Source organism: Cotesia glomerata, linkage group LG8 (genome assembly GCF_020080835.1).
Source record: "Cotesia glomerata isolate CgM1 linkage group LG8, MPM_Cglom_v2.3, whole genome shotgun sequence".
In the NCBI taxonomy this organism is placed as follows: domain Eukaryota; kingdom Metazoa; phylum Arthropoda; class Insecta; order Hymenoptera; family Braconidae; genus Cotesia; species Cotesia glomerata.
This window is the reverse complement of record NC_058165.1, coordinates 19,667,298-19,679,218: the sequence shown is the minus strand read 5'-3', so window position 1 is coordinate 19,679,218 and position 11,921 is coordinate 19,667,298. Positions and strand designations below refer to the sequence as shown.

Here is an 11,921-nt window from a genome sequence, read left to right as displayed (position 1 = left end):
TACATACAATATTTACCGGTAAAAGAGGCTGTGCAAGTGCGATTGCGGATTATGATGATGAGTAGTATGAGGTGGTAAGGGTTTTAATGTTTACCTCCAAGCTATAAAATTTATATAAATATATATGTGCACTGTAATATCCCAGGTACACGGCTGTAAGTGTTCAAGCAAAAGTATGTGTGCATTTACATGCATGAGCAACTACTGAGGTTATTACTTCATACAACATATGGTGATATTTTTTGTTTGCAAGAGAAGTTTAATTAATTTTGCTTCATTCCCATTATTAATTTAAATTATTCTTTTTTTTTTTTATCTACTTTATGTTCGTTTATCTAATTGAATACTTAATTTGAAGAATTTTCGTGCAAATCATTATCTTGTAAAAAAAATTTTGAAATATGGCTTTATATAGACATACATACTTATATTAGGCCATAAATATTATCAGGTCATGCCATATATAACCAAATCATGCCATATGTGGTCAAATTATGCCATTTGTGGTTATAATGCCATATATGACCAAAGAAGGCTAAATATATGTGGTAAAAAATGATCAAATCAAGCCATACATGATCAGAACATGCCATATATGACCAAATCATGCCATTTTTGCCATATATGACCAAAGAAAGTTAAATGTAGAATGCCATGTATGATCAGATCAGGCCATACATGACCAAATCATGCCATATGTGATCAAATGATGCCATTTATGGTCATAATGCCATATATGACCAAAAAAAGCTAAATATATATGGCTGTTCGGTGAACAAGGCCCAGTAGCGATTAACTCGCTCCTGGGGGACTCCCAAATTCAAGAGACGCACCTGTCCACCGCTAGTTCCCGCAAAAATCGAACCGCCAATAGAAAATCAGCCTCTCGATCACGTCATGAATCGACCGCTTTATTGGCTGATCGCTCCCACTAGACATGCGCAATAGCCTTCTTCCCCAACTCAACGAGGAAGAAGACGGACTATTGTTATTATCTTTCGCTTCTACGCTTTCGCTGCATCAAGTCGCCATTAGTATTTCTTTACTTTCGTTTTTTTTTTAATAAACCGCATTTCGCTTATTTTATAATTTAAATTGCTTAAATTAACCGCTAATAATTCGCTTTAATTTGTTATAGGTAAATTGTGTTAACAGTGCATTTTTTTCACCGCTTTTTCAGTGCCGGCAAAGTGTTCAACCACGTGTCAACCGGCTTCGCTTTTGCAACCCACGCTGTAATTTACAAATCCGCTTTTCTCTTAACAATCCGCTATTAAGAATATTAAATATTGAGTGTAATTAATGTAAATAAATTACTAGTGTTATTTTTGATAATAAATTACGCGTTTTAATTGAGATATCCAACCCTAAACCTGATCCCCGCTTTTCCGCTTTTTCTGTAATTATTCATTGGTCCCTCGAGCCGGATCAGGCTGGCTCTATCTCAATTAAATTAGTTTATTATTCCGCTTAAAAATTGTGCTGTGCTAAGTGAAGTGTAATACCGCTAGGAAAGGTCGAGTGTCAGGAGCATCGCAGAGCACATCGGGTGCTGCTCCTGATAGTCATTCGTACACCGGTACGCTGAACTTTCCGTTTATTAAGACTGAAAACTCGACTTCGGGCCTTAAATAACCTCGCTATGGAGAATTACACAAGATAGTTGAAAAATGCAATTTGTGCTTCAACTTTCGTGTTCCGCACCGCGCCGCAGATTGCAAGACCGCTCAAGATTGCCGAAAATGTGGTCAACGTCACCACATGTCCATCCATTTTGGATGCACCAACGAAACCAGCTTCACCGCAGTCTACATCTTCCGCACAGATCCGCTTTCCGCTCAAGTATTGCTAGCTACCGCCTTAGTCCAGGTACGCCCGCATCATGGTAATCCAATCACCGCCAGAGTGTTGATTGATCAAGGTTCAGAGCTCTCATTTATGAGACAGTCGCTCTTCAAGAAGCTTGGACAACCGCTACAGCGTGACATGGTCATGCTCAAGGGCATTGGTAATGTCTCCGCAGGAAGCTCACTAGGTGTGAGCACAATTGAGCTTCGTTCGCTGTGTACGACCGCATCAATGCATGTCAGCATGCATATTCTACCAACACTGATGGTAGATCTTTTATCGTTCGTGATCGCTGATCCGAAATGGCCGCATCTTGAGAATCTCAAGCTCGCTGACCCGCAGTATCTACAGCCACGCCCTGTAGATATTATTCTAGGTGCATCACCAGCCGCACAGATCATGAACGCAGAGATTCAACGAGGACCTCGCAATGCTCCTATTGCACAATCCACCACGCTTGGTTGAATTGTCTATGGAGCTGTCACCGCTAAACACGCTTCAACATCACACGCAGCACTACATGCGTCAGTAGATACTGAATTACAAGACGCTATCGCTAAGTTTTGGAAACAGGAAGAAGTTCCATCAGGAAATTCACCGCTCAACACCGCTGAAGAAGACGAATGTGAAATTCACTTTCGTCAAACGCATTATCGACAGCCTGATGGACGCTACGTAGTGAGATTACCGCTTAAGGCCCTTGAGAGTCAACTTGGCGACTCTATCAACGCAGCTATGGGGTCACTCCGCAGATTAATAACTCGCTTGTCGCGAGAAAGAGAATATTCTGACATGTATCGTGCATTCATGGCAGAATACATTCAACTAGGACACATGGTACGAATACCAGTCAACGAATTGCCCGCAAACGCTTACTTCTTGCCTCACCATGGGGTATTGAAGCTTGATAGTACCACTACGAAGCTCCGCACAGTGTTCAATGGTTCCTGTGCAACATCTACAGGAATTTCATTGAACGACATTCTCCACGCAGGACCCAAAACGCAAATTGACATTTTTGATGTGATGTTGAGAATCCGTTGCAGCAGGATTCTATTCGCTACTGACATCACCAAGATGTTCAGACAGATTGAGGTCGACTCGCTTGATTGGCCGCTTCAGTGCATTCTCTGGATAGATGAGAATGACTTAATAGACGCTTACTGTCTCAAGACAGTCACATACGGAACCGCTAGTGCACCTTTTGACGCTGTACGTGTGCTTATCCAACTAGTAAAGGATGAAGGACACCGCTTTCCGCTAGCTGTTGCTCCAATGTTGAAAACACGCTACGTAGATGACATCTACGGTGGAGCAGACAACGAAGAGAAGACGCTATCAAGGCTGCAGTACAAACAAAAGCTCTGTGTGCAGCAGGCTGCTTCCCGCTTGCCAAATGGGCTAGCAATAGCCCACGGTTACTCGCTGAAGTCGCTCCAGAAAAGCAGCTGGATACACCGCTTAAAGAAATCAGTGATGCACCAGTAAAAGTCCTGGGCATGTACTGGAATTCACGCACTGACGCTCTCCAGTTCAAGTACACGCTACCGCCAGATACGCCTAAGACAAAGAGAGCTATTTTGTCTGAAATCGCTAAACTGTATGATCCGCTAGGACTTCTCGCACCAATAGTCGTCAAAGCCAAGATCTTTATGCAAGATCTGTGGCTAGATAGAGTGTCATGGGATGAACAATTGTCACCATCACTCATTCACAAATGGACTGGATACCGCGAGGATCTTCGAAACATCGAATCCATCCGCATTCCACGCTGGAATAATATAGCACCTGGAGCAACTATGGAATTGCACGGGTTCTCAGACGCTTCGCAAAACGCTATGGCTGCCGCTGTTTATTTGAGAGTCACTGACGCTGATGGGAACACAAAGGTCTCACTTTTGTGTTCAAAAACGCAAGTAGCACCGCTGAAGACCATGACAATCCCACGCTTGGAATTATCTGCCGCATGGTTGCTAACACAACTGATACTTCATGTTAAAGAAGTTCAGTCGCTTGAAAATGTCAGGATCAATCTCTGGACTGACTCCGCCGTGACTCTCGCATGGATTAAAAGTCCAGCAATCCGCTGGAAGACATTCGTCCGCAATAGAGTGGGAAAAATCCAAGAAACGCTTCGAGATGTCTCCTGGAAATTTATTCCAGGAAAACAAAACCCCGCTGACTGCGCTTCAAGAGGTATACCTACGCTAAAACTGAAACAACACGCTCTCTGGTGGCATGGACCAACTTGGCTTCATGAACCAGAATCCTCTTGGCCCACTCTGGAGCCTCCAAAAGACAACGCAACGCATCGAGAAGAACGCCAAGGTCTGACACTAGTAACTTGGAAAGCAGAAAATTGCCTGCTCCAACAATTACTGTCGCATTACACGCAGCTGTTTCCACTGCTACGGAAGCTTAGCATCTGGCATCGTGCCATCGACCGCTTTAAAAGAGTTCCACAATCTTCGCTGGCCTACCCGCTTACTCCATCAGACCTGGAGCGCGCTAAATTGACCTTGATTAAGTTCACTCAAGGACAATACTTCGCTAGAGAGATTCACACGCTACAAGATGGTGATGGTCTGCCTAAAAATAACAGCATCACTAAGCTGACTCCGTTCATCGACCATCAGGGGGTCCTGAGAGTCGGTGGCCGCTTGAAAAACGCATTGCTGGACCCAGAAGAGAGGCATCCAGCGATTCTACCGCGACAATCACCGCTTACATCAATTTTGATTGATGATTCGCACCGCAAAACGCTTTACGGAGGTACTCAGCTTACAGCTTCCAGTCAGATCATTTATTTTACGCTGCGTTATCTGCACGAGACACCGTGGAGAACGCGCTCAACAGTTGATGGGTCAACTACCCGCCGCACGAGTACAGCCAACTCGAGCCTTCTTGCATACAGGACTCGACTACGCTGGACCTATCACGCTGAAAACGTTTCAAGGACGTGGAGCAAAAACATACAAAGGCTGGATTGCAGTCTTTGTATGCATGTTCAGTTCAGCTGTACACTTAGAGCTAGAAACTGACTACCCCGCTGCCGCTTTCATCGCCGCTTATCGACGCTGGCAAAAACGATTAAATCAGGGCATGCAGGATCAGATCATGCCATTTAGGACCAAATCATGCCATTTTTGCCATATATAACAAAAACATGTCATTCTTGCCACATATGACCAAAGAAAGTTGCATATAGATCGCCATATATGATTAGATCAGGCCATATATGACCAAATGATGCCATATGTTGTCAAATTATGCCGTTTTTTTTTCATATATGACCAAATAAGGTTAAATATATATGGCCAAGAATGATCGGATCAGGCCATATATGACCAAATGATGCCCTATGTTGTCAATTTATGCCATATATGAGCAAAGAAAGTAAATACATATAGCCAAGAATAACCAGATCACGCCAAACATAACCAGATCATGCCATATATAACCAAATCATGCCATTTGTGGTTATAATGCCAAATATGACCAAAGAAGGCTAAATATATATGGTAAAAAATGATCAAATCAAGCCATATATGATCAGAAAATGCCATATATGACCGAATCATGCCATTTTTGCCATATGTGAACTAAGAAAGTTAAATATAGATTGCCATGTATGATCAGATCAGGCCACACATCACCAAATCATGCCATATGTGATCAAATGATGCCATATGTGCCATATGTGCCATATGTGCCGAAAATGACCAAATGATTGAATCATGCTATATATAACCACATAATGCTATATGCGGCCATATATGGCCACGTAGTGCCATAAATGACCAAATTGTGCCATATATATGGACAAATATAACCATATTAAGCCATTTATGAACAAATAATGCTATATGTGGCCATATATGGCCACTTAATACTACAAATGACTCAACTATGCCATATATATGGCCATATATGATCAGATCAGGCCACCTATGGCCAAAGAACGCTATACGTGGCCATATCTGTCCACGTAATGCCATAAATGACCAAACTATGCCATATTTATGGGCATATATAATCAGACCAGGCCACTTATGACCAAATTATGTTACATGTAGCCATATATGGCCAAGTAATCCCATAAATGACCCAAATATGCCATATATGATCAGATCAGGCCACATGTGACCAAGCAATGCTATACGTGGCCATATATGGCCACGTAATGCCATAAATGACCAAACTATTTCATATATGGGCATATATGACCAGACCAGGTCAACTGTGACCAAATCGCACTATATGTGACCATGTATGACTAAATAAAGCCATATATAACTAAATCATGCCATATATTACCAGACTAGGCCATATATATGGCTATATATGGCCAGAGCATGCCATATATGGTCATATAGACTGTATAAATGAAATTTTTTCACGAAATTTAAAATATTTTTCAATAGAATTGCACAAAAAAATTAAAAAAAAACATCTTTAAGTTTTCAACAATAGTAAGTTATCATCAAACAGCATTAATCTTATTAACGGATGTTAATCATGTCTTAAACGGCAAGTGTACGCGACCACCTTGGTGTTCATTGTTAATCTCAAGACCGATACGACTTATACGATAGAATAACCAGAATAAGGCTACGGGACTGTATATAAACGCAGACGGAATCGTCGTGCGTTGTTAATTCCTTGAAAGCTCTCCCTTCTCTTAAAGAGATCCTGGACCATCCCATCCCATCCAGAGTCCAGCTATCGTTTGTAATAAGATACCACTCGCCATCTTGGTATGTAAATGCCGGCCATTCATTACACGTTCCCGGGGCCCAGCTGAATGATTGGGCCCTTTGCGGAATCCGCGACAAAGACTGTCTCTGTTTCCGAGCCTGATATTCCGCAAAACTTTGAATCATCATTTTAAATCATTGCAAGGTAATAGAATATATTTTATTTGATGATTAGCAATTATTGTTAATGATTGATTGGACATTTAGATATTGGAAAAAAATCACCTCGAGTGTTATAAACTAATAAGAAAGATACTGGGCGCTGGTAGCAAAGAACTGGGTGGTCCCTCACTCACTGGATTAATCACTGACATCTTAAAAGACTTGAGTTATAAATTTACTAGCAGCGCTATCTTACTAGAGCGTCTCGAACTCATGGGAACCTTTATTGTTTGCCTCCAGGTTAAATCATCCTGGCTCTTAATTTGATTCTATTAATCTGATTTTTACTCCAATTCATTAATTTTAGGCTCGCATATATTTAATCGACAAATTTAAACACGGAAAGAAATTTTCGTTGAAATTTACCCTTAAGTTAACGAGAAAATTACCGGACTGCATTGTAATCGTGGGACGCTATGCTGCTTTATCATTTACTAGAAACAGAAATACTTTTTTCTCCCCTCCGGGCGAAAAGCGTCAATTTTCCGCCCGCTGCGTTAAATGAAAATGCCGCTTTCCGCCTCCGTCGAGGAGAAAAATAGTATTCTCACCACGGGCAGGAAATAAGAAAGCCTCAGATCACATGTTTGTCGACCTCGGCTTCGCCTCGGTCAACAATTACATGTAATCTGAGACATTTCTTATTTTCCTGCCCTAGGTAAGAAATAGTATATTACACACCTAGGGAAGTAAAGTAAGAAATGTCTCAGATCACATGTAATTGTTGGCTGAGGCGAAGCCGAGGTCAACAAACATGTGATCTGAGGCTTTCTTATTTACTTCCCGAGGAGTGTATACTATTTTTTTATCCGACGAAGGCGGAAAGCGGCAACTTAGTTTAGCGCAGCGGGACGAAAGTTGCCACTTTCCGCCCGGAGGGCAAAAACTACTATTTTTGTCCGACGAAGGCGGAAAGCGGCAACTTAGTTTAGCGCAGCGGGACGAAAGTTGCCACTTTCCGCCCGGAGGGCAAAACACCCTTTTTTATACCGTGGTCGAGTCGCGCATGCGCTCTACGACGGGGAGCCGAAATAATGCATTCATGCACTGACAACGAGACTCGAGGCGGCAGAAAGCTCGAAAGTCGGTAGACGCGCTCACTCTAGAACTTATGTTTAGAAGCCTAACCTTACTTGTGATTGTTATGAATGTATCTGTCTTGTATGAAAATTAAGTTAACCGACACTCAACAGTTTTTGATGTTTTTATTAATTGAAAACTAGAACTAAAAAAGTATTTTTAAAAAATTCCACGTATAATTTTTGAAATTTTCTACATGTGAAAATTTTTGTTTTAATTTTTTAAAAATTATTTATCAATAAAATAAATTATAAAAAGTTTCACATGTCGGCTAATTTAATTTTCATCTGTCTTGTTATGGGTCAATGATTTTAGGTTGAAACTAAGTTAATTATAGAAAATAAATATTTATTTTAATGAAATGAGACTTGTTTAATATTTAAATTACCAAAAGAAACGCGAAATATTTTTTATCCTGATAGATATTCTCAAATAAATAAATTCATTATTGAACAAATAATTATTTGAAAAAATACACCAACAGACTTTTTTCTTAATATTTATTTCTATGCATTTTACGATTATTATTTCATTTTTCTGTTTTTTTTTTTATTCTTAAAATCAGAGTTAATTTATAATATATTTATAACTTTAAATTTATTTAATTAAATTAAGATCTTTTCTTAAAAGAAAGTAGTAATATGATAGATTATAAATTAGTATCTTTATTGACAGGTGTATTTGATGCCCCCCCCCCCCCCCCCCCGACCAGCAGCACTCGCTTCGCTCGTGCCGCAAATGTCGGGGGCAGGTATCAATTTTATTCAACGCAATTGTTTGCGTACTTTCGACCAGATAGCAAGAAAACTAGTATACACTACATGGCCAGAAATTTGAGAGCCCTGAACTGCGCGACATGATGCCCTCGGCTTCGCCTCGGGCATCATGGCGCGCAGTGCGGGAATCTCAACTTTCTGCCCTTGTAGTGTAATATACTTTTTTGCCCTCCGGGCGGAAAGTGGCAACTTTCGTCCCGCTGCGCTAAACTAAGTTGCCGCTTTCCGCCTTCGTCGGACAAAAAAATAGTATACACTCCTTGGGAAGTAAATAAGAAAGCCTCAGATCACATGTTTGTTGACCTCGGCTTCGCCTCGGCCAACAATTACATGTGATCTGAGACATTTCTTACTTTACTTCCCTAGGTGTGTAATATACTATTTAATTTTCAAGCTTGCCGCTTGGAATATAATTATTATTAGACACATTGTTATTAATGGAATATTATTATTATCAATTTTCTGTGTTTTATGTTTAAAAAAAAAAGTTGATTTTAATTTAACAACATTAAATGTCTATTTGATTTTTTTAATTTAATTTATTTTTTTAGGTTATTTCACTTTACAATCTATATATATAGAATAATAGAGAATATTTATAGATAATTGCGAATGTCATTAAAGCACATCTTTACAATTAATAGTTAACTAATTGCATAAAATTTTATTATAATGATAATTGTATAAATGTGTTGTTAGAATTAACTGTAATTCAGTGTCAACTGATCACTGGCATGTGAAATTTTGTAAACAGCTGAGAAGTCTACAGCGATTGCAGCGCCGCTGAAAAGTCGGTGGATAGTACCGTTACTTAGATTCTTTTTTACCGGAGACTCCGGTAAATTTTATAGTAATTTCAGTAAAATCTTTTGATTTTACGGTAATTTTTAAGATTAAATCAGTGAAAATAACTTTTAACCTAATTAATTTTTTACGTTTATTATTTTTACCGGTATACTACAGTAAAAATTAATGGTAATTTTCTGGATTTTTTACAATGTGTTTGTGAATAATTATTGATAAAATTGTAATTAGATCAAAAATTTACGAATGTCCCACAATTACTGTGGTTTGAACTGTAATTTTCAAAGAAAATTTACCCTTACATTAACGAGAAAAATTAAGGGACTGTATTGTAATTGTGGGACGTTCAGGTGCTGCCTTACCATTTACTAGAAACAAAAATATTTTTACAGTTGTGTGAGTAAAATTTACCGGAGTCTCCGGTAAAAAAATTTTTAATTTTCAATGCAGCTTGCCGCTTGGAATATAATTATTATTGGACATATTGTTATTAAAGAAAAATTATTAGTATAAATTTTCTAGGTTTTATGTTTAAAAAAAAAAAGTTGATTTTAATTTAACAACATTAAATGTCTATTTGATTTTTTTAATTTAATTTATTTTTTTAGGTTATTTCACTTTACAATCTATATATATAGAATAATAGAGAATATTTATAGATAATTGCGAATGTCATTAAAGCACATCTTTACAATTAATAGTTAACTAATTGCATAAAATTTTATTATAATGATAATTGTATAAATGTTTGTTAGAATTAACTGTAATTCAGTGTCAACTGATCACTGACATGTGAAATTTTGTAAACAGCTGAGAAGTCTACAGCGATTGCAGCGCCGCTGAAAAGTCGGTGGATAGTACCGTTACTTAGATTCTTTTTTACCGGAGACTCCGGTAAATTTTATAGTAATTTCAGTAAAATCTTTTGATTTTACGGTAATTTTTAAGATTAAATCAGTGAAAATAACTTTTAACCTAATTAATTTTTTACGTTTATTATTTTTACCGGTATACTACAGTAAAAATTAATGGTAATTTTCTGGATTTTTTACAATGTGTTTGTGAATAATTATTGATAAAATTGTAATTAGATCAAAAATTTACGAATGTCCCACGATTACTGTGATTTTAACGGTAATTCTTAAAGAAAATTTCTTTCCGTGAAGGAATATTGTATAAAAAAAAAATATTGGAGCTGGAATAAAAATTTTAGAACAATTTAACGTGAGAAGTGTTTAATTGCAATGGTGTAAGTAAACGACATGATGTTGCATGTCTAACAAATGACGCGACTTGTGTGGTCTCACCTGGAAGCGTGGGTGATGCTTTTTACAAAAGTACTTGCTTGAGTTACCTCCGCGCCTTCTGATACCGATACTCGAGATATTTTTCAAATTAATTCTTGTCGATAGTTACGAGAACTAAAAACTATTCGTGAAAAAATATACGATAGTGTTTATTTTCTTATATGGCTGTATCAAGAATATTAGGACATATATCAAGCCATAACAAGCATATTGAGTCATACACGGAAGAAATTTTCTTTAAAAATTACTGTTTAAATCACAGTAATCGAGGGACAATCGTAAATTTATGATCTAATTACAATTCTTTCAACACGGAAAAAAGTAAACTGTAATATTTACTCGGATTCTGGCTAATTTTTATAGTTTCAAACAGTAAAGCGGACATCGGAGTGGCAAAAATATAAATATTACAAAACTTAATGTAGAAAGTATAAAAGCCACAATTTATAATTTAATATCCAAAATAAGTGATTAGTAGCTGTTACTATAGTAAATAACGACTTTTTCATCTTAAAAAATTACAGTTTCAAAGAGTAAAAATTGCCATTTCAACATAAAGTCCAAATTATGAGAAGGGGAACTCAGATGAAAGAAAAGGGGGTCTCACTCTGGGATAATTTAACATTTGAAACAGTAAAAATTATACTTTTAAAATATACATTTTACCAGTCCAAGCAAGTCAATAATTACAGTTTGATTTTTAGCGTTGCGTCTAAAATTTACCATTTTACTTTGTAAATATTGACGTTGCTTGTATTAGAAATTTACTTATTTTATTTTATACTTTTTACATATCATAAGATCATTTTTTAGGTACGATATGATAAATATCAAAGTCTAAATTCTTAATTAATATACTTAAACATTTAGGACTTTTTTATAGCGAATATTACTGTTTGAAATAGTATTTTCTTCCATGTAAAGAGTCAATTGTAACATTTAAATGGTAAATATTATAAATATAAAGGGAACAGTACAATCACGATTTTACTGTTTGAAATGGTAATTTTTAGCAGTTGATCATTACTTATTATAAATCGACCGTTATTTATTACAGTTTACTTTTTTCCGTGAATAATTATTCACAATTACAATGTAAAAAATCCAGAAAAGTACCATTAATTTTTACTGTAGTATACCGGTAAAAACTAATAGACGTAAAAAATTAATTTTCTGCCCTCCGGCCG

At 37.4% G+C, this 11,921-nt stretch overlaps 2 protein-coding genes across 2 annotated transcripts; both read left to right on the top strand.

Annotated features, from left to right (window-relative positions):
- The first annotated feature begins 1,761 nt into the window (after positions 1 to 1,761).
- Positions 1,762 to 3,336, top strand: LOC123270196. Its single transcript, XM_044736139.1, has 2 exons — positions 1,762 to 2,308; positions 2,363 to 3,336. The coding sequence occupies exons 1-2, from the start codon at positions 1,762 to 1,764 to the stop codon at positions 3,334 to 3,336; spliced, it is 1,521 nt and encodes a 506-aa protein (XP_044592074.1).
- An 11-nt stretch (positions 3,337 to 3,347) lies between these two features.
- Positions 3,348 to 4,889, top strand: LOC123270195. Its single transcript, XM_044736138.1, has one exon. The coding sequence runs from the start codon at positions 3,348 to 3,350 to the stop codon at positions 4,887 to 4,889; it is 1,542 nt and encodes a 513-aa protein (XP_044592073.1).
- Positions 4,890 to 11,921: the final 7,032 nt, after the last annotated feature.